At 57.2% G+C, this 26,379-nt stretch overlaps 1 protein-coding gene across 2 annotated transcripts in view; it reads left to right on the forward strand.

Moving 5' to 3' along the window:
- Nucleotides 1-26,379, forward strand: part of LOC111146363 (LIM homeobox transcription factor 1 beta) — a 78,802-nt gene that overhangs the window by 48,083 nt on the left and 4,340 nt on the right. For both annotated transcript variants that reach the window (XM_022501891.1, XM_022501892.1), the window contains exon 3: nt 25,191-25,423. In XM_022501891.1, the coding sequence (XP_022357599.1) occupies nt 25,191-25,423 (233 nt within the window). The remainder of the gene's footprint in view (nt 1-25,190; nt 25,424-26,379) is intronic.

Consider the following 26,379-nt stretch of genomic DNA (forward strand, 5'->3'; position numbering starts at 1 on the left):
GGATCGAGTCCCGCATCGGGTTCTCTGCTCGGCAGGGAGCCTGCTTCCCTCTCTCTCTCTGCCTGCCTCTCTGTCTACTTGTGATCTCTCTCTGTCAAATAAATAAATAAAATCTTAAAAAAAAAAAAAAAACAAATCCCAGCTCTGCCACTTCCCAGAGCTGTGTGACTTTGACAAGGGACCTCTGTGAGCCTCAGTTTCCTCATCTGGGAAGTGGGGTTGATTATCATTTCTTCCCCATTTCTGAAACGAGATGGAACGCGTGAGATGTTTAGAATGGTACCTGGCAGAGGACGAGTGTGCAGTAAGCGTTCACAACTGCAGCTATTGTTACTATCATGGTCGTCATCCCCATCCGTTTTGCAAGAAACTAAAGCTGCTTTTCATGCGCCAAGCGGTACCTGGCTTGGAGCCGGCCCGCGCGCTTGAGAGTGCCTTTTCTGACACAGTGTGTGAGTGCCCTCGCCCTGTCCTTGGCCTCGGTTGCCCTGCCCACGAGATGGGCTCATCCCCGAGAGGGCCACCCATGTGGCAGGGGCAGCAGGGGCAGCGGACCAGGCCTCCGTGGGGAATCCCCACCCCTCTCAGCACGGGGCTATTTTTAGCACGGTGGGTAGGAGCTGCCGCTCTTATCTCTGCCTGGTATTTTTGGCGTGTCCTGACTGACAGGGCTCCCCTGCTCTCCTGTGCCAACAGTGTGCACGGAGCCCGGCCCAAGCTTTGTGCCAGGGTTTTGCCTCCTACCCCAACCCAGGGAGACACCAGGTGGAAGGGACGCCTGTCCAGCCACCCCTCATTCGCCTCCAGTGGCCTCCAGGCCACCCACAGCCGGCCCCAGGTCTGAGGCTCTGGGGGTCTTACATCTGTAAAGGGGAGCCTAGCACCAGGCTCCCCTCCCCCCCACGCTCTGTGTGGTTTCCATGGCAATGAGCACAAATCCCCCAGCCCTTCACAGAGGAGCCTTGTTTGTTTTGCCCGCATAACTCCAGAGACCAAGTCACAGGCCCTGGCCCCCCAAGTCCCCTTGAGCAGCCCAGCACACTGCCCAACCTGATCAGATGGACAGGCTTAGGGCAGGGAATGGCACCCTCCCCCTTCTCTGGCCCCAGCCCAGGGGCCATCAACAGGGAGCCGGGATAGAACCCTGATCCAGCCTTGTACGAGGCGCTTAATAAACGCCCAAGTTGTACAAAATCCCTCCTGTCCTTGACGAAAGCAGTGCCCCTCCCTGCTCCTCGGGTCCTCTGCCTGCAAGATGGGGATCGAGGTCTCTACCTGAGAGAGGAGGAAACGTTAAATAAGATGTCGGGTGCGCAGCACTTAGCCCCGTGCTTGGCACCAAGCACGTGCCCATTCGGAGGGGACTGCTTTCTCCTTCCCGCTAGTGTCGCTGTTGTTATAGCTGTTGTCCTTGTTGTTGTCCCCTCGTGGGGGTGGGCTCTTCCCACCATGCCCGCCTGTCTCTCTGGCTTTCTCTGGCTCCAGGGAGCTGCGGGCTGAGTCCAGCCCCCCCAACCCCCACCGGTAACCTGATTTGGGGGGAGGGGTGGTGAGCCTGGCATGGCCCTTTGATTAGCCTCCCCCTTCGAGCTGGGGCTGGGGCCACGGGGGCGGGGCTGCCAGCTGTGCGGTGACATTCCGCAGCCCTGCTAACCGCTGCTCCGGACTCTGGTGGCTAAATTGAGTCTCGGTTTCCTTAAAATGACTATTTATTGCTTTAATGCAGTATTGAGTATTTACTGAGTGTTGGCAAAGAGGCTCGTCCAGCATGGGGCTTGCAGTGGCCGCCGGCCAGCAGAGCTGCTGCAGGAGGGCTCCTCCAGGGAAGGGAGGCAGCCCCTCTTTTCCAGAGAAACAAAGGCCCCTCCAGCACTTCCAGTGCTGGGCCACGGGGTGGGGGTGGGGGTTCACGGTGTCTCTGATCGGACTACCTCCCTCCCCTGGGTGGTGAGTGTTTGGGAGGAGGGAGCCTGTCTGACCCCCTACCTGCCCTTCGCCAGCCGTGGAGAATCACTGGCCTTTGAACAGAGCAGGCACCAGCTGCCCCTCACCCGCCCCCGGGGATGCCAGCCTGGGGCATCTCAGCTGTGTCCCCCTGCACAGACACCCCCCTCCCTAAGGAGGGGAGCACAGGCCCTCCCTGAGGGCTGCACCATTGTCTCCAGGGTTAATGCAAAAGCTGACCAAAACCTAGAGAGAACTTGCCTTGAGAGGCTGCCTTGTGCCCCTGAAACAAAGATGGGAAGAGGAATCGTTTTCAGGGGTACCCGTGCCCCTGTGCTGCGTGCCGTGCCCTGGAGCTCAGTAATCCTGGACCCACCTATGAGGCAGCCATTGTATTTGCCCTATTTTACAGATGGGAAAACTGAGGTTTGACAAACTTGATCTGAACCTCAGGTCTGGCTGCTCGGCTCCCTACCTTCCGGGGCCCAGGAATGGCAGCCCACAGGGAGATAGCGGACATAGGCAGGCTCCGTGGAGGAAGCACATGGTTGAATCTAGCCCCCGAAGGATGGAAAGCATTCACAGACAGCCCTTTGGGGTGGGAGGGAGGAGGGATGGGTGGGAACAGAGGCGCAGAGTAGCTGAGCCCTTGCGTGAGGCCGATCAGCCATGGGGCCAGATCAGGGGGAGCCTGCCTTTGTGTGGCTAGAGACTCAAATCCACCTCTGGAAAGAGGGACGGGAGGCGGCAAGAAAGGGGGTGTTGAGGGGAGAGAAAGAAGGGAGCTGGAAGGGAGCTGCCAAGGTATCAGGCCTAATGACAGCAGATGTGTCTGGGTCCCTCCCCTGGCTGGCACCCCCTCAAGGTTTTCGGCAGACACAACTGTGAAAGGGAGGCTCTGGCTAGAGGACTGTGAGGCCGCCTAGAAGACGGCCAAGAGGACATACTCTGTCATTCTCAGAGAGCTGGGAGGCAGGCAGAGGGGCCAGGAGGCCAGAGGAAGGGCCCCCAGGGAAGGGGGTGCCACGTGGGGAGAGCAGGAGAGGAAGCTGGTGGTGAGCAGGCCTGCGTCTCAGCCTGGGGGCACAGCATAGGGGTCACCGTGTCCAGAAAAGCTGGTCACAAGGAGCTCAGTTGTAGGGAAGTGACAAACCGAGGTTGGGGCATTCTCTCTCTCTCTCTCTTTTTTTTATTATAGAAGTCACTCTTGCTCGTGGTGAAATAAATTCAGACACAGCAGAAGTAAGACATGCAAAATGGAACAGTCCTCACCCCTTCCCCTAACTCCTTCCTAGAGGCAGTCCGTGGGCCGAGGGATAACCTTCCAGACCTTTCTTACATGTATGTGAATGTGTTCTGCGCACATGCAATCGATTTTCACATGCATTTCGTTTTTATGGGATCCCTGTTTGCTCGACTCCGCCCTGCACATGCTTGCCCCTCTGAGCCACACGCTGGGGACATCTGCCCACGCCCGTGGATCTCTCTCTATGTCTGCAGCCACAGTGTAGTGGTTCAGGGAATGGGCGAGCTGTGATTTATTGACCCCTCCACACCTACCCCCCACTGACAGCCCTTTGGGTGGGAGCCAGGGCCTCATTGTCACATGCACACAACACCTCAGCGAATGTCCCAGCACACGTATCTCTGTGTACATGCGCTGTGGGACGGGAACAGGGCCGTGAGCATGCTGGGCTGCGCTGCCCCGGGTCACCCACTCAGAACAGCCCGGGAAGCAGGTGGGTGAAGGGGTCTGGAGCCGGGAGAGGAAGGCGGGGGCTTGAAGGATGGGTTAGTGCAACAGAATGGGAAGGAGGTGGCATGAGAGGACAGAGCCCTGGGGGTCCTGGCGTTTAAGAGGTAGAGAACCTGGAACGTGTGAATATGCCAGGGCAGAGGCCAAGACCACATCCCTTCATAGTTTCCGGAAGGGAGGGATGGCTGAATGTGGCGAATGGCCAAGGAGGGTCTGAGCTTAAACGTCCGGCCCCTTCCATAGTCCTGGCATGTAGTAGCTGCTCAGAAAACCTGGGATGGTTGAATGGATGGATGGATGGATGGATGGATGGATGGATGAAGGGTGGGTGGGTGGGTGGTACCCTTGCATCTGGAAGGTGCTGGATACTTTCAGCTGAATGGTGGTTTGGGGAAGTAAAGGAAACACAGATGAACATGTGGTAGCAGTGGGTAAGGACAGAGTGTCCTCAGAGCATGGCTGGCCAGAAGGCCAGGGGTGGGCAAGTTGAGGAGGTGAAGGGGAGCTCAGTGTGCTGGCAGGTTAGGGGATGGAGGGCAAGGAAGGGATCCTGAGGGAATACTTTGGAGTTTGGGGTTCTGGGACAGGACTTCTTGTCCAAGAGCCTGCAGGGACCTCAGTATTGGGGGATGCTCAAGCTTTGGAGGGGGGATGGGAATCACTTCCTGCGTACTGTCCCAGGCTCTCTGCAGTCACCGCATTCACCTTCTCATTGTATCTTCACCAGAGCCCTGCAGACACAGATAGTAACCTCCCATTTTTTTAAAAAGATTTTATTTATTTATTTGACACAGAGAGAGAGATCACAAGCAGGCGGAGAGGCAGGCAGAGAGAGAGAGAGAGAGAGAGAGAGAGGAAACAGGCTCCCCACTGAGCAGAGAGCCCAATGCGGGGCTTGATCCCGGGACCCTGGGATCATGACCTGAGCTAAAAGCAGAGGCCTTAACCCACTGAGCCACCCAGGCGCCCCCTCCCATTTTACAGATGACAAAACTGAGGCTCAGGAAGTGAAGTCATGGGCCTGCCGTCACAACCCTGAGATGAATCCACATCTTCCAGACACCTAAGAAGCCCCACCACTCTGGGTACTTAGCAAGGGGGGAGCCTCAAACAGGTGGCCAGAAGCCCGCAGGTGGCTGGTTCCTTTTGCTCAGTGTGGGGAAAGCATTTCCTTACTTCCTTCTCTGTTAAACCGCCACAGATGCTTCACTGGGTCAGGACACCGAGATGTGGCCAGACTTGTGCCACCACTTAGAATGGGACATGGAGACTGTGAGGCCTGGGTCCAGCCCAGTCAAGGGGCTCTCTGGGCACTGGAGCTCTGAGCAGCCCTGGTCCCGGCAACCAGAGGGGGAGAGGAAGGGCAGGCGGGTGGGGGGGAGGGGGAGAGGTAGGGAGGAAGAATCTGGTTTGCACTGGCAGTGGAGATGGGAGGGCCTTCCAGAGGGCAGACCTGCAGGAGTAAAGAGTGACAGTGTCCATGCCTTTGTTTTCCTGGGTGAGTAGATGGCATTGCGGTCACCTTACATATGTGTCACATGTGTGTCCACAGGTAGACACGTGTTACAGGCACATCCCTGTGTCTGTGTGCTTGTGAGGTCATGTGGCTCTGGGGCTAGAGGTCAGTTGTATTTCGGGCAGGGTGGAAAGGAATGTCATTGGAGCCCAAAGTCCCTTCAAATCCGGGGATCCCACTCCCTGCCCCTGTCCCAGGATGACTCCCCAGGCATCCTAGGCCATGAGGCAGGACAGGAACCACAGTGACCATGGAACAGGTTGCGGGGGGGGGGGGCACATAGGAGAGTGAGGATTCCTTCAGAGGAAGCTAAAGGCCGGGCTCCTGGGCCAGTGATTGAAGAAACCTGGGGGCGGAGCGGCCAGGCCCCCAGCCATGCCCTGGACCTCAGCCTGGCAGCTTTTCTAGAAACTCGGCTCTGAGAGGTCTCCCAAATCTGAGTTCCCAAGAGTATCTCTGGCCGTGGGAGCCTTAGCCTCCCAAGATGTAGGCCACCAGGACTGGGTTCCCCAAACAGTCACCTGCCCCTGGATCTGGGTGACATCCCTCTAAGGGGCAGACCCTGACCCCGCCCCAGCGGCCTTCCAAGCCCAGATATATGCCTACGTGAGTAGAGGCAGTGGGTATCCTCCCCAGGTGGAAACGTTTGTGGCTGTGTGTGTGCTCATGGGTGGGTCAGCTGTCGTATGTGGGTATAAATGTGGGAACTTGCTCCGAATGAGCCTGTAAATAAGGTTGTATCCATGTGCAGTTGATGGCATGCGTTAGTGTGCACGTGAGAGAGTGTGGACAGCGTGTGCGTGCACGGATGCAGACCCTCACATTTGTATGTTTGTGTCAACAGTGGGTACAGCAGAAACAGGCATTCAGGTAGGTGCGAGTGGCTACCCGTGTGTGTGGCGGGGGTGTGTTTCCCCATACAGAGCCGACATGCTCGTAAGTATTGGCAGGCACGGGTGGGTGGCTGTGGGGGGGGGCCTGGAGACTGTTGGCGTGTGCGATCCAGGGGTACATGCAGGCATGTGTAGAGAGGTGTTGATGGGCGGTGTCCTGTGTACCGTGTGGAAGTCACGCTTGTGAGCACAAGCGAACTCACATGCGGAGTGAGTAGGGGAATCAGGAGGCTGTACACAGGCCTCTTCTCCCTAACCGCGGGCTGCTCCCATTCCGGCTGCGCGAAAGGGTGTGTGCGGGGCAGCCAGCCAGAAGGCATGGGAGGTGGCAGAGTGGGGGGCCAGGGAAGCGTGAGGTGAGGGGACCTGCTCAGCTGTCCTAGCTCACCCATACCATCCCCAGGATTCAGTCCCACACCCAGTGAACCCAGCCCTGCTCCGCCACGCCAAGGCTGCCTGCCCTGAGCTGGGGGGAGGGGCCTTGCTCGGAAATCAGCCATAAATTTCTTGAGATGCTTTAATTTTTTAAAAGCCCCAGGTAGATGCTTTGCATTGCAAAAACCCACAAATACTGGCTCAATGAGGTGCACCGGCAGAGGGCCTGGCCAGGCCCGCAGCCCTCCCCTTCCAGCAGCTGGGCCCGGGCTCAGCTGGGGCCCCTGGCCTGGCCAGTGGGGCCGAGGGGCCCATCTTTGTTCCGAGCAGGGCTCAGACTGCAGAGTGGTTGGGTAAATAGTCGTCGCAGTAATCGCAGGCTGATTCCAACTAATTAAATCCTGCGCCAAGAGCCCACTCCAGCCAGTATCCCGAGAGGCCAGGAAAACACAGACACCCCAGACGGGGCTTTGCTCCAGGTCGGGTCTGGCTCTCTAATCCCGTATCTTTTGAAAGATAGGCGCGTCCTGGGATGAGGGGTCAGCGGGCCTGCCCTGCACTGAGCGGTGGAATTTTTCAATAACCAGCAGCTGGGTCACCAGGCACACAAAGGCAGTGTAATATCCTGTGGGCTTACGTGGGGAGAGAGCGCAGGCCGTGCAGAGCCAGCTCCCTCCAGGCCTGGGGCGGTGGCCCCCCACAGCCCAGGCCCCCAGCAGCCAGCGGAGAGGCCACTGGGCCAAGCCTCTGCTCCGCTCCCAACAGAGGGGCAGAGAGAGCCTGTCCGGCAGCCTCTGCAGCCCCCGCACACACACACACACACACACACACACACACACACCCTGCTGAACCCGGGGCTTCCAAGAAAATTCGTCTTCCTTATTAAAAACCAGACTTGGTGCTCTCAGGGCCCAGCTGTGCTGGTGGGGGGACCTGCCCAGGGCGGGGTTGCTGGGACCAGGCCCCTTGCAAGGAGCAGCGGATGGTCCTCTAGTGGGGAGGCCACACTGCATAGTGCAAAGGCCTCCAGCTGTGAGGTCAGAAGGGCTGGGGTTCAAATCCCACAGGCCCTATCTGCCCCAGGAGATCCTGACTGGTGACCCTGAGCAAGGCACTCACTTGTCCCCTCTGTGAAATGGGATCATCAGTCAGTGTGAGGTGATGGGGGAATTAAATGAGACCCGGTTTCTAACATGAAATGGGTGGGGGACCAGGGAATGTAGCTCTCCATTCTCTCCCCCCAGCCTCAGTATCTTTCTCTGTATAATGGGGCTCCGGGGCCTCCTTCACAGGCTCTGGGGAGAAGCAGGGTCTGTGCCCAGGAGGGGCTCCTACACTGTAGAGGGCTGTCCTCGGGGGAACCACACAGCACATGTGAGAGTGATTAGAAGTTGCAGAGACCCGGTTTATTTTATTTTATTTTATTTTTTTCCCAGAGAAACAATAGTTGCCCCCTCTCCCAAGTCTGGAATGCTTTACGCCCAGGGTCTGGGACCCCTCATTTAAATTGACTGCGAAGGGACAGGCGCTGTGAGCCCCGAGAGGAGGTTGTTAGGGATGGAAAGCCGGGGCCCAGGAATTTACAATCCGTTACTTGAGAGGTGTCCTGCCTCCCCCTCACCCCATCCAGGCCTTCACAGACCCAGCATGTGCCGTAAAGATGTCACATTGGGTGGGGGTTGCTGAGGAGAGGTCCAAGACCTGGCCTCCGGGGCTGGGGGTGGGAGTACACAGCCCAGGACAGAATCCTGGCTGCACTGTGTCCCTCCGGGTGAGTGTGGACAAGAGCTTCCTCTCTGAGCCCCAGTACCCCTACATAAAGCTGGACACAGAAAGCCCCAGGGAATGGGGAGCGGTTGTTTCTGTTGCCTCCTCCCCAGTAATGCCAGCCCCGCCCCGAGGCAGGTGATGGCCTGGTAGTGGTGAGGTCCACAGATCCATGGGACACTTTGCAACAGGGACTCGATCAAACTTGTGCCCCTCCCACCGCCCACCTGTGTCAGGCACCACACTGGGAACTCCGCTCACGTACCAAGCAAGAGGCTTTGTTCCTTGATCAAATCACACAAGGCCCTTCTCTCGTATTTGGGGTTCTGACACTTTGTAGCTATGAGGCATGGCACAAGACATGGGACCTCTCGGAGCCTCAGTTTTCTCATCTGTGAAATGGCTGATCGTTTCCCCAGCTTTACAGGGCTGAGGGGAAAAGAGGTAGATAATGCATGAGCTCTGCCCAGAGCCAGGCACACAGCAGGCGCTCACTACACAGTACCAGAGCTGGTGGGGAGCCTGACTTGGGGGGAGTCTCCCATGGGAAGGGGCATCTGAAGGAACCTGGGGAGGTGAGTAGGGACACTGATAAAGGAGAAGGGCGTGGCATGCTGGTAGCTGGGCGCCATGGGCACCTCACACACCCCAGCCCCCAGGCATCTCCACCAGTGGGGAGGGTCAGATCTGAGAGCTACTTAGGAGCCTGATGATGGGTCAAATGTGAGGACAGGTGTCAAGGGAATGGGGGACCCTGGCGTCACTCAGGCAGAGGTGCGGGTGGTTATTGGTGGCCTCAGGCAGATGGAGACAGAGGAGGAGACACCTGTCTGGAGGCCGGTCGAGGTGAGCTTCTCTTGAAGCAGGAGTGTGAGCACGCTGACTTGGAGCTGTCCCGGGGGGTCTGGCACAGGGCCTTGAAGCCCTGAGAGCCCCCCACCGGGAGCCATGTCCTCCCTGAACAGACATTCCTGGGATGTGATTTTGAGGTGGTGATGCTCCAGGTGCCCCAATTTCACCAGGTCCCGCGGCTTCAAGGTGCTCAGTTTTTGCTCTTTGCAGAGTGTGGCTTGGGGAAGCACTGCCCACTGGCCTGCCAACCATCTCAGCCCCCAACCCTTAGAGACCACCCAAGCCCAGAGCCCAGAGCAAGGACGTTTCCTAGTCTCCCAGGGGAGCATTTAGGAACCTTCTGACTCAGGAGTGGAGGGCGCATCCCCAAGGCAAGATTGCAGGGAAGTGCCCTGCCGGGGGCCCTGCGGGCCTTCGAGACTGCCAGCGTGTGACAGTGGGGGAGGGGAGCAGAGTAAACAGCCACTGCCCTGTCCTCTCTGCGCCTGTGGCCAGGTACACAGGCCTGTTTGGACAGCTGCCTTGTCTGTCTGTCTGTTTGGGAGATGCCGGCTGATAGATGGGGGTGGGCGGGCTGTTAACCCCTCCCTGCCCGCGGCGCCGCGTGCACACTGCCTCCCGCAACAGAGTCAGGGTGCTCCTCTCTGGGAGGACGCCTCTAGCTCTGAGCCAGGGGAGGTGGCTAAGTGACAAGGTGAGGGGAGTTCCAGGGCATGGACAGTCTGCTCCCCACCCCCACCAGGGAACTGGGGAGCCAAGAGCAGCGAAGGGCATCTCTTTCGGTGGTGACCAGGGGCAAAATCTGTCCCTCTGTCCAGAGCCATCTTCCTCACCCCCACATCCATGCCCCCGGGAGCCTCCTCTATATTTATTAAAGAGCCAGCTGCCAGCGTTTCTCAGGGTTGGCCCTCTTCACAAACATCAGCTTAGCCTGGAGGGAAGGAAGGGAGGTTCGGGGCCACTGGCCGTAGGTCCCTCTGAAGAGTGAGCAGGCGGAGATGGGGCTTGGGGCCAGCTGGGGCAGAGCGAGGCTCAGATCCGGAGAGCCTGACTTGGGGGAGATCCAAGACCCAGTGATGAGCTAGATGGCCGTGCAGGCTGCAGTGCAGTGGGATGGGGCTTACCGCAGACCTGGAGTCTCCACGTGGTCCCCAGCCCCCCAGCTGCTACCGTGTGTCCTCATCTCCGTCACTGCTTACCCATCCAGCACCCACGCAGGGCTCCTCCCACCCACCCCAGTGCTCCGACCATCGACCATCGCTACACTGCTCTCTGATAACCTACCCCTTCTCCCACTCCTGCAGCCCCTCCCAGTCCCTCTGCCCCCCTCCCCGCCTCTCCCCTGCAGGGCACCAACAGCGATCCACTTAGCTGGTCTTCCAGATCTGCTCGGTGCTTCCCCCACCCCCCCGGTCCCGGCTCTGCAGCCAAAGTGATCTTTTAAAAATGTAAATCGCTCAAGCTACTCCCCACTTAAAACGTTTCAATGGCTTCCCATGGCTCTTGAGATTAAGACAAAAATCCTTTAAACGGCCCACAAGGCTATCAACAGGGCACGGGTTAAATAAATTAGGGTTCGCCTGTTCAATAGAATGTCGGGCTGCTGGAACAGGAGGTGATCCAGGCCAAAATGTGGAACCCTCTCCCCCAGTTATGCGGTGGGAAGGGGGTGTGTGCAGAACAGTTTTAGAGTAAATTTGTGTTTCTGCAAAAAAAAAAAAAATGGACAAAACCCCAACTAGTTCTCATTTAAAAGAAAAAAAAGTCGGGGGGAGGGGATTCCGATATACACATAGGTCACGGGTTCCCGTATGTGTTACGTAGGTATTGCATGCCTTGGGAAGGGGGCTCCCATGGAAGACTCTGGTTGCCCTGGGTAGGGGGCCTAAATGGCTAGGGATGGGATGGGGGAGACCGAAGCCAACACCTTTGGGTACATTTGAATATTAAACCATGCAGTGCATTACCTATTCAAAAATAATTCAATTCTTTTCTTTAAAATAACACATTTTTTAAGTAGGTGGTCTGGAAGGAGACCCTGTGCTGTCAGGCTGGTTCGTGCCATTCTTCATCCCCCTGTTCCACACACACACACACACACACACACACACACACACACACACCTTCTGCACCTTTTATTTCTGATTAATTCTGGTCCCATCTCTGGGCCTTTGCGTTCACCGTCTCCCCCGCTGCCTGTGGTCTGTCCCCCGATTCCCAGCCTAGTCTGGCTGATTATCCCTCCTCTGTCTATACCCAAACCTGTATTCAGGAAAGTCTTCCCAGATGCGCCCTGCAGCCTGACCTATGTTCACCTTCACATGTCTGCCTTCCCCGCACCTAAGTCTCTGTGCGCGGAGCCTGTTTTCTGGCTTGGGCACCACTTCCCCAGGGCCCAGCACTGAGCCTGACATAGAGTATTTGGGGCATGGGTGCATCCACAGGGAGGAGAGGAAATGCCCTGAGAATGCCCAAGGGGCTGTTGCCATGGGTGGGGAGGTACCCACCTGGGCCTTGAAGCGCAACGAGGATTTTGCCCACCTCACAGGGTGGACAGTGCTCCAAGCAGAGCTCAAGCAGCTGGATTTCTCTAGCAATCTATCTGCCAACCCCTGCTCCCCATGCTCAAGCCCTGCGTCTCGGGCAAGTTACCTCCCCTCTCTGTGCCTCAGTTTGCTCCTCGGCAAAGTGGAGGCATTGGCAGAGACCTCTCCAGGTTGACAGAGGCGGGGTCTGCGAAGCCCACAGGGCAGGCGCGCACACAGTCGGTGCTGGATAAATGCTGGGGGAACTGCTGCGGGCGCCGGAAAGGGTTAAAGCCGGGCGCTTTTTAATTGTCAAATGACTGCGGGCGATTAGCGCTGGCAGCTTCCTCAATAATCGCTCTTCTCTGTACCTGCTGGGAGCTTAATTAAAAAACAAAGAGGCTCAATTTAAAGGCCATTACTATGCTAATGCGGGCAGGCGGGCGGTGATTAAGCGGCTTCGGTGGGCGGGTGGCTGGGGCGGGGCGCGGGGCGATCAGTTACCCACTAAACGGCCGGGCGGGCGGGCGGCAGGGGCCCCGAGAGCGGCGGTGCGTGGCAGTGCCCAGCCTGGGCGCCGGGCCCCGACCTGCCGGGCTCATCCCTTTCCCGTCCTCCGCTGGCGCAGCCCAGGGCAGAGACCCCGGGAGGCCGTCTCCCAGAGCCTCTTCTTCCTCCTGAGCAAAGGGTCAGGCTGTGGGTAGGAAATCATGCCAGCCACATCTCCAAGAGACTTCCTCTTCCAGAAATTCCCTCCTGCCTCCACCGGCACTGAGTCCTGTTGGCTCTGGTGCCCCCACTTGTCCGCTTACTGTCCCAGACCCCTCAGCTGGGAAACGTGTTCTGCCCATGCAGTCTGAGTCCTGGCACCCACAGGTCTCAAGCTCCCACACCCCTGGAGCATTTGCTCCCCTGTCCCCAACCACCTTCCCAACCTCCAGGAAGGCAGGAGAACGTGGTGGTCTCCAGCCAGGCTCACCTGGGGTGAGGCCCTGGCTCTGCCTGACCTGCTGGGGGACCTGTGTAAGGAAGGGACTCCTACCTGCTAGGTTGGTCATGAAATCCCCCTACGTGTGAGGCCCCTACAGGTGGGGAGGGGCTACATGAGAAGCCCTGAGTACAGGGCGAGCGAGTCTGGTTCCTGTGAGTTTGACATTTAGTATCAAAGTCTGCCAGGGTGGGGCTCAAAAATTTGACAACAAGAGCACAGTTGTGGGGGTGGGTTGGGGAGGGGTACTTATTCCAAATCTCACCAGAAGACTGGGCAGTGAGGTCCTCACTGTTAGACTGACAAAGTTAATGTTATCTCTGGTTACATTAAGAGGAGTATAGGGTGGGGAATAAGGGAGGAGATGGCTCTTCTTGCCCCTGGAGGCCCAAGCTGCTGGGTGCCAGGCTGTCAGGACTGTTTGGACAAACCCAGGCTTGTAACTGGAGTATGGAAAACCAGCCACCAGAACCTGGGGGAGGGGCAGAGTAACCAGGAGGGGGAGATGTCAGTGGAGGGGTCACTGTCTTGCCTCTGAAGGGCAAGAAGAGTACACTTACCCTACAGCATCCCAGCAGAGGCTGGACATTTGCACCCAACCTAGGACACCCAAAGGCTGTCTCGACCCCATGGTTTTGACCCTGAGCATGTTTTCATCGACTGCCTGATAAAACGTGTGATCATGAACCTTGGTGACTTCGTTGGTAACACGGAAAACCACCCACCCTACCTGAGCCTGGGGGATAGTTTAACTTGGTAAACTAACCAGTACTAAATACAATTGACAACAGGGGAACTACCCATGGTAAAGCTTGTGCAAACTAACTCTAGAGTCAGATCTCTGTAATCGGTAAGATGCAATTCAAACACAGACCTGATGGTAGAGCAAAACTTTATTGAAAATTTTTCATAGAAAATCATTTATCTCAATGAAAATAATTTCAGTAAAATAAAAATGGAAATGGAAAAAAGTTGTAAATTATTTAACTGCACTAGAAAGAAAATTGATCAAAAAATTAAATTGCCTTAATGGAGGTTGTTCCAGAAAACACTTACTCAAAGGAAGTGTATCACTGTCGCTATAACCCTAATTAAAATGCTGTGGTCTGTGTCCAGGGAGTTTAGATCCTTGGGGTCAGAATGATGAGGCCAAAATGTCAGCTGGTCAGCGTTAGGCTCTCTAGCGCTGCCTTGGGTTTCTCCTTCTGAGACCTCCTTTCTCCTGGAAAACCTTCTTCCCAGTCATACCAGGAGCTCACGAAGGGGAAGTGACCCAGTGTCTCGTCCCGCACGGATTCCTCATCACCTAGCACAAGTGCGTGGTCATGGCGGGTGTCTGGTCAATGCTTCCAGAATCAACAAGTCTTATAACCAAAGCCTTAAAAGGCAGTTTCTGCTTCTTTTTTTTTTTTTTAAAGATTTTATTTATTTATTTGACAGAGAGAGAGATCACAAGTAGGCAAAGAGGCAGGCAGAGAGGGGCGAAGCAGACTCCCCACTGAACAGAGAGCCAATGTGGGGCTCAATCCCAGGTCCCTGGGATGATGACCTGAGCCGAAGGCAGAGGCTTAAATCCACTGAGCCACCCAGGTGCCCCAGGAAGTTTCTGCTTTTAAGAGGAGTCCTGGCACAGGGTTTGGCACTGAGCGAGTGCCTGAGTGCCTGAGTGTGAGTGCAGCGGATGAACCGGTGGGTGGCTGAGAGGGTGGCTGGGTGGATGGTAGGTGGATAGTGGGGCAGGTGGATGGCTGGCTGGATAGGTAGATAGACAGAGGGGCAGCAGGCTGAGTGGGTGCGTGGGTGGATGGACAAGTAGGTGGAGACAATAGAAACTGGATTTGTCTTCTTTAGCCCAACATTCAAAGCTTCCAGGCTGACCCTTCCCCTTTCTCACTTCCAAAATGACTGACCCACTGTCTCCCTATCCCTGAAAATGGCCTCTCTGCTTCTCTGGCCCTCCACAGAACCCAGACTCTGGAATCAGACCCCCCGCCCCCACCACCACTCAGTTCCCATCCCAGCCCTACCACTACCCCCTTTCAATCCTTTGCACTCTTTATGTTCCCTTCCTCCAGGAAGTCTTCCAAGACTCCTTCCCACCCCTCTCCACCCCAGTGCACTTTGTACCTCAGCAGGCCCTGCCCTGGATCTGGCAGCCCTTCCTGGACACACAGTTGTGGGCCTGGCGCATTCTGACCAGTCAGGACCCTGGAGAGAAAACCAGAACCCTCTGCTTCCTGTGGCATAAGAGTTTCTCCTCCTGCACCTGCAGGTCAGCCCCTCACCACTTTGTATCCTCCCAGCCCAGGTCGTGGGCCTAACAGCTCTGAGCCAACAGCAAATGCATTCCAAGTGGGCAGGGGAGGAGGAGGCTGAGGCAGGAAAGGGCTTCAAGCACAGGGAGGTCCAGGAAACGGTGCGGCAAAGGATCGAGAACATGCAGGAGCTCTGGAGCCCAACATCCCAGCTGTGATACTAGCTCTGATGCTGAGTGGTTGTGTCACCCTCTCTGAGCACCACTTTCCTCCTTTCTGAGAAGAGAGTGGCAATGCTTACCTGTGAGGGGTCTTATGGTAGAAGGGTCTGTGTGCAAATAAGGCACAGGGCCTGCTATGTAAGAGACAGTACATTTTATTAAGTAATAATAACAGGAACAGTGGCTGCTGGACTTGGCCACCAGGAGCTGGTGACTCAGTGAGAATGGGGGACAGGAACCTGGGATCAGCTCAGAGCAGTCTGATGAGCCGGTGGGAGGAGAAGGCTCCTACTGTGAGCTCAGCATAGGGCCTGGCTCATAGTAGGTGCTCAATGAATGCTAGGTGGACGAACGACTAAAAGCATCCTCAAATGAATTCATCAGTGAAGGACAGAAAAAAGAGGGAAGAACTTCAACCCAAGGGTTAATAAAGTAATACAGGTAGAGCCCTTAGCTTGGGGCCTGGCCTGGAACCCACAGTCCCTCTGATGGCTGCCCAAGCTAGAAGGCAGGAAGGAGCATGTGGGAGGATGCTTGGAGGTGATGCCCTGCTCTCCACCTGCCCCATTGTCTCTCCCTGATGTCGCTGGGCAAGGTCTGATCCCCAGAGAAACCCCAGTATCCTCCCCCGCAAAAGAGCCTCCTGAGGCAGAGGCTGGGCCTTGCCTACACCCACCGCAGGGGTCATAGCCCCAAAGAGGAGAGGCTAGTTATCAGGTGCCGAGCTGTGTGCACACGGCAGCTTGCTCTTAGGAGTGTGTGTGTGTGTGTGTGTGTGTGTGTGTGTGTGTGTGTGTGTGTTCTGGCAGCTCTTAGTGTCTCCAGCCGGGGTCTCTCTCCCAACTCCAGACTCCCATATGCAGCTGCCCCTGGACGCATCCCCATGGCTGGCCGAAGGCCGCTCACACATCGTGTGCACAACTGCACCCCGTTCTCTCCCCTCCTCCACCTGGCCTCGCTCTCCGTTTCACTGAATGGCAGCTCCATCCTGCCCACTGCCCAGGCCCCCAAATCACGTGTCTAGCCTTTGTCTGTCATCCCCTGGTTTCCCTGTCCACCTGCAGAACGCATCCCTGCTCGGACCTCTTCTCAGCACCTCCCTGGGTCTGAGCAGACATTCTCTTTTGCCTGGATTATGTCAGATCAGGGGCACCCGGTGTCTCAGTGGGTTAAGCCTCTGCCTTCGGTTCAGGTCATGATCTCAGGGTCCTGAGATCAAGCCCCCGCATCGGGCTCTCTGCTCAGCGGGGAGCCTGCTTCCTCCTCTCTCTGCCTGCCTCTCTGCCTACTTGTGATCTCTCTTTGTCAAATAAACAAATAAAATCTTAAAAAAAAAAAAAGATGTCAGTTCAGACCCCCCTCTGCTCAGAACCCTTCCACAAAGCCGAAGCCCCACAAGACCTGCCCCTGCTTCTATTTGCACACCCTAACACCCCTCTACCTGGTCCCTGATGCTCACCTGCTTTAGCAACAAGGGGCTCCAACACCCCAGATCTACATGGCCTCAGGCCCTTTGCACTTGCTGTTCCCTCAGTGGAGAACCTCCTCCCCATCAGAGATCTCAGTAAGGCCTCTGACTATTCTTTATAAAACCCTTGGCCACCCACATCGTGTTTCCCTCCATTTTTCTTTATCTCACGTCATCAGTTTTTACCCTCTGTGTGCTAGGGATTTAATTTGCCTGTCCTCTCACCCATTAGAATGGAAGCTGGGGGACGGGGGTGGGAGGGACTGTCCATTTGCCTCACTGTTCTATCCCCAGCCTCCAGACAGGGCCTGGCACATAGTAGGCACTTGCTAAATGTGTAGAGTCACCGTAAGTGCGCCTGCCAAGCCAGGCTGGCCCCTGGATGGTACCCGGGGCTCCCGGCTGTGCCCGTCCCTCCCTGCCCCTGGCCCGTGACCTCCAGCCCCAGCCACGGGCTCCCGACAGCGCCCCCGGGCCCGGATCAAAGGGCCTCGGAGCCGGCGGCCCCGCACAGCTGGGTCTGTGCGCCCGCAGGAAGCTCCGGGGCAGCCCTCGCTGCAGGCCCGGCCCCGGCACGGCGAGGCGGCGGAGAGGCCCTGCGAGGCCCGCGCTCTGGCTGCCGCGGTTCGAGCGCCCGGCCACGCCGCGCATTCCAGCCGCGTGATTGACGCGCGCACCGGGGCCCCCGCCTGCGGCTCCCGCCGCCCGCCTGGCCCGCCGCCGCCGCCGCATCAAAGCAGATGTTTGCAGCTGGTTTGAGTTGGATCCCCATCAACAGGCCCCTTTTTGTCTCAAAATAAAAAACAGCTACGCCGGGAATGATAAGGACGCGGCAGGCACGTGGGGGAGATGTCAGCGAGTCTCGGGGAGGGAGGAGGCCGGGCAGCTCCCTCTGCCTGCCCTCACCCCATCGGCTCCTCCAAGTGACAGGCAAACTCTCGCAGCAGCAGCTGGACCCCCAAGGGTGTCCAGGGTCCTGTCCCCTGGGCCCCTGTGAACTCCAGCTCATCTCTCACCCGCATGGTCAATAATAGTGTCGGCTGCGGGGAGCCCGCCCCAAGTGCTCTGCGGCCATGCCCTCCTGGGCTCCTGGCCACCAACCCGAGAGGCTCAGCACATCACAGTGAATACCTGTAAAGGGGGCAACCGTGGTCCTCGCCCCGAGGTCGGTTAGTGAGCTGCGGAGCCGGGATGGCACTCTTCACACTGTTCTTTCTGGCTCCAGAACCAGCTTCGGAATTACGTGTCCTGTCACCTTCCCCAGCAAGTCCCCAGCTCTCTTCCAGACTGACTGTCATGGTTTTCCGTGTCCCCCAGGTGTAGCCTATCAAAGCACATGTCATGTGTTTCCATCCCCCCATGGGGCCAGATGTGACCTCACTCTGTCCCTCAGGCACCTTGCACGACTTGTTCCAGTCCGCCTCTGTGGGTGTTGGCTGTGGGTGAACGGGGGAAGGTATAGCCAGTGGGACGGAGGGCTTCGGTTCCCTCTCCATGGAGGGAGTGTTTCCAAGAACTGAGAGACTTGGGCCTGGAGAGACCCAAATATGCCTCGTCCCCAGCATGGCCCAGAAACCTGTGCCTCCGAGGCACAACCAGACCCCGTGATGTTGACTGGAGGTGAGGAGAGAAGGTTCCAGAGCCTGTGTCCCAGCACCATGGTGAGACTCAGACTGTGGAGAGACTGGGATGCACACCCGCCAAGGTGCCCTCTCCGCCAGGCAGTGGGCTAGAGACCCTCTCACACAGGTTAAAACTCAGCGGATTCTCAATCACCAGGTGAGGGAGGATCAACACCCCCTTTTTACAGAAGAGGAAACCGAGGCTCAAAAAAAGGATGTGAGGGGTGCCTGGGTGGCTCAGTTGCTTGAGCATCCAACTTTTGATTTCGGCTCAGGTCATGATCTCAGGGTCCTGGGATCGAGGCCCACGTCTGGCTCTGGGCTCATCGGGGAATCTGCTTGAGATTCTCTCTCTTCTTCCCCCTCTGCCTGCTCGCTCACAAATAAATCTTTAAAAGGGGGGGATGTGAATGACCCAGGGCCACATAGCTGGTGTTGGAGATGTGGAAAGTGCCCCTCTAAGCACGGGGGCTGACAAAAAGCTCTCCATGAGCGGGAGAAAGGACAGAGGATGGACTGGTCCACCTTGTGGCAGGTGTCCAGGCCTGACGCAACCACATGTGCCCAGGGAGTCACTGAATACCATCAAGGCCCTCCCACCCCAGAGGCTTTCCCCGGGTACTAGAGATGAGGGTACAATTGGAGCCCAGCCCGACAGGAGGGGTGTAAAGACCATAGGTGATGTAAGAAATTAGGAATCGGCCTCCAGGTTGTATCGCCGTGAAGGCCGAGAGCAATGAGTTCACTTACCTTGCTACCTGGTGGCATTCTCAAACTCCCAGAAGCAGAGTGGCCAATGTTCTTTTGTCCTACCTGGCCACCTATTTCATTTCTCACAAGGTTATTCACTCATTCATTGGACACTCACTGGCCACCTCCTCAATGCCAGAACCCCGCGTGGGAGGGGTGTGTGTGGATCAGACCCAGTTTCTGATTTCTAGGTCAGTGAGGGCTTCAGACACACAAACATCTGGGTCTCACGGAAGGCTTCACGGAGGAGGTTCGCTTGAATTGAGTCTGGAAGGATGAAGAGAAGTCCAACAAGAAGCAAAAGAAAGGGAACGAGAGGACAGGCTTTGAGGGCAGATGGAATTCTTTTTTTTTTTTTAGATTTTATTTGTTTATTTGACAGAGATCACAAGCAGGCAGAGCAGCAGGCAGAGAGAGAGGGGAACGCAGGCTCCCTGCTGAGCAGAGGGCCCGAAGGGGGGCTCGATCCCAGGACCCTGGGATCATGACCTGAGCCAAAGGCAGAGGCTTAACCCACTGAGCCACCCAGGCGCCCTGGGAGGTGGAATTTTAAGGAAGAAGGCAGGAAGGGCTGGCTTTTTTCAGGGAGCAGTGAGGAGCCTGGCAGCTGGCGTTGGAGGATCTGAGGCTGAGTGTGTCGGCGCTGGCGTAAGTGACGTGATGAGGTCTTTGGGCTTATCCTGAAATTGGTGGGCACCCTTGGACTGAGGCCCTGGAGAGTGGCTACATGAACTGTAAGATACTGCGTGGGGTACGGGAATCGCAGTAGAGTGAGAAGGAGACACCGGAGCTTCCACTCAGCGAGGATGGGGAACAGGTACCAGAAATCTTGAATACATGGTGACAGCAGTCATGGTGCCTCCTTACTGAGCCTGCCTCCTGGTGCCCAGCCATTATCCCCATTGAACAGATGGGGCCATTGAGGCCCAGAAAGAAGGGGCCTTTGTATGGTTCCTGTGCCAGGAAGGGACAGAGCCAAGATTCCAAGCCTAGTGCATGCTTATGGTCTCGAAGACCTGGGGTGAAATCCCACAGGGAGAGGCTGGAGGGTCCCCAGGATGTTACGAAGCCAATTTTATTGGAGGTAAAAGAATCAGACCTACAGCATTGCCTCTCCGCAGTTGTCAGTGGCTTAAGAGAAATTAATTAATCAGATTTGTAATCAGTGTTCAAATGCTCCAGAAAAAAATTGGTTTTCAGAGTTTTATTTATTAGCTTTATGAGTTTAATAAATTGAGCATTTAACAAATAAACCAGTAAAAACTCAGAGGAGGCAGAGATGTGTTCTCATAGACAGGAACTCTTCACGGGAAGGACGTCCCTAAAAAAGGGAATTTCTTACTCCGAAATCACAGATGATCCTGGGGGAGGATGGATATGTTTGTGACAGGGACATATTCAGTTTCGTTTAAGGAAAATCGCTCAGCTACACCTGCTGGGTGCCGGGCTTATGCTGAGTGATCAGAACTTGGGTGTTCAGAGCCTGGAGGGTAGACAGACCTGGGCATGGTACACCCAGCAAAGGACAAGGGTGACTGGTGGGCAGAGAAGTATTTGGAGGCACAGAGCAGGGAAGGAGTATGGGGTAGTGCTGCCAGATGACCTTGACCCTGCCTTCTGCGCTTTGGTGTCCTCGTCTGTAAAAAGGGGATGGAAACAGTGTCTTTTCTTAAGGGTTCTTAGAGGACTTAATGAGGTGATGCAAGTGATGATAATTGAGCTCAGTAACATTAGTGAGACAGACAGACAAACACACACAGAACTGAGCCAGGAATGCTTTGTCTAGCTCAAGCCAGACAGAAGCTAGAAGGACCCAGAACCCAGGGTGGTCATGTGGGGGAAGCTTGGTTGGGACCTGTAAACCTAATGTCAGGAAGGCCACCCCCAGGAGTGATGGAGACCCCATTGAGGGTGACCAAGAAGGACAACAAGAGAACAAAAGAAAGGCAGCTCTGTGGGGTGCCTTCTTCATGCCTGGCACTGTGCCAAGGGCTTTGCATGCAGTAGGCCCTTCCAACAGCCCTGTAGGAAGGTACCACCAGTCCCATTTCATAGATGAAGAAACTGAGCGTTGGAGAGGTTAAATGTCTTGAGCAAAGTCACCCAGGGACAAAGTTAGAGTCAGGCTGGAACCCTGGGCTGCCGGTTCCATCATCCCCCCACCCCCACACTGCTCTCCTTCAGGCAGCACGTCTTCTCAGGGCAGGTGGTGGGTGCTCGCACCAGACCAGGCTCGGGGCTGGACGCACCCGCCCTACCTCACAGGCGGGATGGGACTGTGTTGGTTCGTTCAGCGTTTGTTGCATAACTATTTGCCCCTCACCTTCGTGTGTCTAGGGCCTTGTACTCAGCTCCAAAGAGAGGGGTGACCCCGGGAAAAGTGGACCTGGAAGTAGGGAAAGTGGATTCCTTCTAGTAAATACCATAGTGGGGAGGAAATGTGAGGATGGGAAACAGCAAGGAAGACATCTACGACTGGAGAGGAGAAGGGGGGCTTCCTGGAGGAAGGGATATCCAAGCTGAATCCTTCAGAATAAGTAGGTGTTTGGCTCAGAGGTCAAGGGTGGGAGGAATGGTGTTCTGGACATTAGCAATAGCAGGAGGAAAGGCTTGGCAGTTTACATGGAGAATGGGGGTGGGCTGTGTGGGTTGCTGGCAAGTCTGGGTGCCTGTGCTGTGGTCATGAAGCTGCCCTCTGGCTTGGAGCTCCTGGATTGGGGGAGGAGCCTGGAGCAGGGGATTGGCACCGAGAGGCAGGTGCCACAGGTGGCCTCCCACCCCACCATCCCTCCAGCCCAGGTGTGGGAAGCAGAAACACACGCATCTGGAACCGCCAGCACAATTCTGGGGAGTCGGGACTCTTGTCCCCATCTTACAGATGAGGACCCAGACTCAGACTTGCCTCAGGTTACATAGCCGGTGAGTGGCTGAGTCAAGATTGAGATCATGACCTGGGCGCCAAATCCAGCGCCTCGGATGCTGGCAGGGCCTTTTGCCCTCAGGTTCCAGGGCCCCCGCGGGGCAGGAAGGCTCGGAGTTCCTCAGCCTGAGCAACTTTGTCTCTGGTCAGTATGTGCGGCTTCTGCGCACCGTTCCCGGAGAGGCTCATTCCAGGCCTCAAAAGGCCTGCCCAGCTCCCTGACCTCTCCGTCTGTGCTCACTGCTTGACCCTGACAACTCGCTGCACCTTCACATGAAGAAGCAGGCAGTGTTGTTGAGCCCATTATACAGATCAGTAAGCCGAGGCTCAGAAAGAGGAAATCACTTGTCCAGTCACCGGCCAGGAAGTGGTGGAACCAGGCACTGAATGCGAGTCGTCCAGTCCCAGTGCCACTCGCCTGCCTGCTCGCTTCTCAGCAGCCGGTTCCACCAGCCCTTCACGATGGGAGGGGTTGAGGGAGGGAGGGGGTTCAGGGGAGGAGAGGACCCCGCTGGCACCCCAGCCCCTCCCGCACGTGCGTCAGTCGTGCTCACCCTGGCTCCGTAGACAAAGGCAGCCCCATAATTGGGAGTGAGTATTTCATGCATCCCCCCCCACCATGTTTTATTGGGTGGAGAGATGCTTGGAGACCAAGCGGATGGCACATTCCGTTTATAAAGTGTGCGCAGTTTGTTTTATATCCCGAGTTTTTGCAATCTAGATAACAGATGACGCCCCGAGTGGCTGGCGCTGCCTCGGTAATGGTGGCAGGAGCCTTTGGAGAAGTATTAATAATAGATCGTGTTGATGAGTTTGGAGAAAGTAGCAATCGACCCCCTGCCGTCAAGGCATTAGCGCGGCTGTTCTGAAAGCCTGCATGGCGGCGGCGCCTGCAAATGCGGGTCACCCTCCTGCTGCCCCCCTCCCCTACCTAAGAGGGCCTCCTCTCCAGGAGCCGCAGCCCTCAGGCCGACCCCAGCCTGGGCCCCTGGCCCCACCAGGCCGGCCCAGAGATGCAGCCAGTGCCTGTCTGCTCATGGGCCGCTGAGGCCGGGCTGCAGACCTTAGCATGGCGCCTAGATCAGGAGGTGTAAGTGTGGGAAGGAGACAGAGGGGTGATGGGTGGGGCCGGGCAGAATCAGCCTCCATGTCAGAGCATCAAGTTCTGGCAGCCTGGTTCCTTCCCTAGCCCCTTGGAAGAGCCGGACAGCCAGCCAGATTCCTAGGGGCCTCTGCCAAAGGTGACCATGGACATGGACAGTTGGGTAGGTTGTGCCTTGAACAAAGTTATGCAGCCCAAGGGCCAAATCGGAGCTGAAATCCAGCCCATGTTCCCCTCGCAAAGCCACACGCTATGTGGGTTAGCAGGGTCCTGTATGCCTGAACCTCAGGCCACCCCAAGCCTTCACTCACCTGCTTTGCAAACACTCACTGAGGCCTTTTTGAGGATGGGGTAGAGCCAGGCCCCACCTTGTGGAACCCCTGCAGAATGGGAAGCTGACAGAGGCATGTGCTGTCCCTGATGTGATTCTTACATACCAAGTTACAAGCTCAGTATCATCGAATCCCCACAAGGGAGGTCCTGTTGACATCCCCACTTCACAGTAGAAGGAAGGCCGAGGGAAGCTCGGGTGAGCATACAGGAGGCCACTTCCCCCTGACAGGGGCATCAGAGAAGGCTCCCCAGAGGAGGTGGCGTTGGAGTGGGGCACTGCAGGATGAGTAGGAGCCTGTTCAGTCGAATAGCGGCGGATGGCAAGGGTTGCTGGGGATGCCCCCACCCGTTTGAGCGCCCCGGCCCATGCCAGGGCAGCAGGCAGAACGCAGATCGGTCCCATCCGCCGCGCCCCGCTAGCTCCTCGTGGGCGGCGCTGACGGCAGCCCCGGGAAGGGAGGCAGGCCGAGTGCCTCGCATTTATGGCCATTTCTGTTCCGGAACCGATTAGTAGAGAATTGCTGCTGTAATCTGCGCCTGTGATGGCGGGCCATAAAGAGGGATGGGATGCGCGCAGCACTCCCAAGGTGGCGCCCGCAGACGTGGCCCAGGGACGTGGGGAATGAAAAATGGTTTTAATTCCCTCCCAGCAGCAATAATTTGATTCTTCATAAATTTTTCCATCAAAGTGTTGTTGAGGCTGAGTTCCCACAGAGCAGGCCACGTGACTGGGAGGGGGGAGCCGGGAGGAGCGGTCAGTGGGTGAGGGCAGAGGAGCAGCCACGCAGCGCAGACCCTCCTGCAAACGCAGGCAGGAGGCGGGGGGCACCCCCGCCCGGCTTTGTCTCCAGAGATGGGAGATGGATCCGGTTTGTCATGGAGGGGCTGGGGCAGGCCCAGGCTCCCGGTGGGCCTCATCCCTTATGACCATGTGACCCTGAGCCCGCGACTCTGTCTCTCCGCACCCCAGTTTTCTTATCTCTGAGATGGGGCTAAGGTGCATTCCTGCCTCATCGGGTCACTGTGGATTGCATGCATTTCTGTGTGCAGAGCGCTTAGAGCAGGAGCTGCCACACTGTCTGGGCTCAGTAGACATCTGCATGTGGTAAAGATGCTCAAGCCGAAATGAGGGATAGGCAGGGGTTAGCCCAGCTGAGGACCAAGAAAGAACATGCTGACAGGCCAGTGGGAAGGTGCCCCAGAGAAGCCGCAGGCTGTTCCATCAGGGCCGCAGAAAGAGGCAGGGTGTGAAGGGCCTCGAGGCCCCAGGGAGTCGTGGAAGAGTCTGGAGCAGGGAAGCAGCATGAGCAGATGTGGGTTTTAGCTTCCTCTGGCTCTCATCCTGGAGGGTGAATTGAAGGGTTGGAGGAGCCCAGAGCCCAGGAAGGGGACTGAGGCAGGCACTCAGGCAGGAGAGGAGCAGCCCAGCCTGGGTGGTGGGCCGGACAGGGCTCAGGATCGCCTGGATGTGGGAGAGAGAGGGGAGAGCAGAGAGGAGGCAGAGCAGGTCCTGGAGTGAGGGGAGAGGGGACCAGGAGGCCGCCTGCCCTTCTCAGGCCCAGAACCCGCCTGGCTCTTGAGGAAGGTTGAGGCTGACCATGTGCTCTGCCCTCTAGTGGCCGCAGTATCTCGGAGCAAGCGGGGCCCTGAGCTGATACGCCCAGGAGAGGGCACCTCAGGGCAGGATGCCCAGTGCCCACCCTTAGGCCACCAGGGCCCTGGGGAGCCAGAAGAGCGGGGCCAGGGGGCCCTCCCGCTGTCTGGCTCTGTGCCCGGGTGGGACCTCTCCTATCTGGGGTGGGGGGAGTCAGGGTGGCAGGAGGGAGAGGCCCCTGGTGGACAGCAGTCTCGGGGAGGGGCCCCCCCAGAGCCAAACCAACGAGCCCGCCCTGTGCACCCGCAGGCTCTTCGCAGCCAAGTGCAGCGGCTGCCTGGAGAAGATCGCCCCCACGGAGTTTGTGATGCGGGCGCTGGAATGCGTGTACCACCTGGGCTGCTTCTGCTGCTGCGTGTGTGAGCGGCAGCTGCGCAAGGGCGACGAGTTTGTGCTCAAGGAGGGCCAGCTGCTGTGCAAGGGGGACTACGAGAAGGAGAAGGACCTGCTCAGCTCCGTGAGTCCCGACGAGTCCGACTCTGGTGAGCCGTGGCTGGAGCTGGTGGGGGGCAGCTGGGGGGCCGGAGGCGGGGCGCTGCCGGAGAAGCGCAATCCTGACCCCAGGACCCGAGCTACGTACAGACAGTGCGCCCCCATCAGACGCCGGTGGACACCGGTGGACAGACCCAGGCCCACAAAGCATGTGCGGACACTACCACTGGGGCACACGTGCTCATGCACCAGCATACGTGCATGGGACCACACATGTCCACACACAAGCGCATTCGATGCCCAGGGGCACATAAGCACGGACACAGGAATATCTGTAGATGTGCGCCGAGATGCCCAAGCGCGTGCGAACCCGCACCCAGGAACACGCACTGCGCGTCCACTTAACCACACCCACGTGCACACACAACCCCACTCACACGTCCCACGTGCACAGAGCAGTGATGCATAAGGCTGCACACAAATTTGTCCACACGCTTACCCGGACTGTGGTTTAGACACAAGCACACGCACACACCCTGCTCTCTGACCCCCCTTCCTTGTCCACCCTTTGCCTTGCTGTGGCCCCCACCATGGCACGGCACCGCGGGTGTCCCTGCCTGCCCAGGTCTGCAGGCTGCTGGTGGCTATGAAGCAGGGCTCTGACACAGCCTTCAGCGCAGGGGACAGCAGCCTGAGCTCTTCAGTTTCCTGGCTGGGTGGGGGGCCGGGGGCATTCTTTGGTGGAGGCAAAGACCCCCTTTCCCAGGATGAAGGTACCTCTTTATTCTGTTCCAGCCCCCAGAAAGGCTGTGCCAGCTTAGAGCCCTCCTGCCAGAAAGGCGGGTACAACCGGGAGTGAGTCTTGGAAGGGAAGCGCCAGGGAGAAGGCTGGGGCCCTGTCATTCCCAGGTAGTGGGGAAGGACTAGAGCAGAGGGCTTGGCGAGGAGATGGCCTGGTCTTCAGAGCCCTTGGGGGTCACTTAGAGCCCTCAGTCACAGGGCCTTC

The sequence above is a fragment of the Enhydra lutris genome, unplaced genomic scaffold (assembly GCF_002288905.1).
Source record: "Enhydra lutris kenyoni isolate GAN:26980312 unplaced genomic scaffold, ASM228890v2 scaffoldscaffold13, whole genome shotgun sequence".
Classification (NCBI taxonomy): Eukaryota; Metazoa; Chordata; class Mammalia; order Carnivora; family Mustelidae; genus Enhydra; species Enhydra lutris.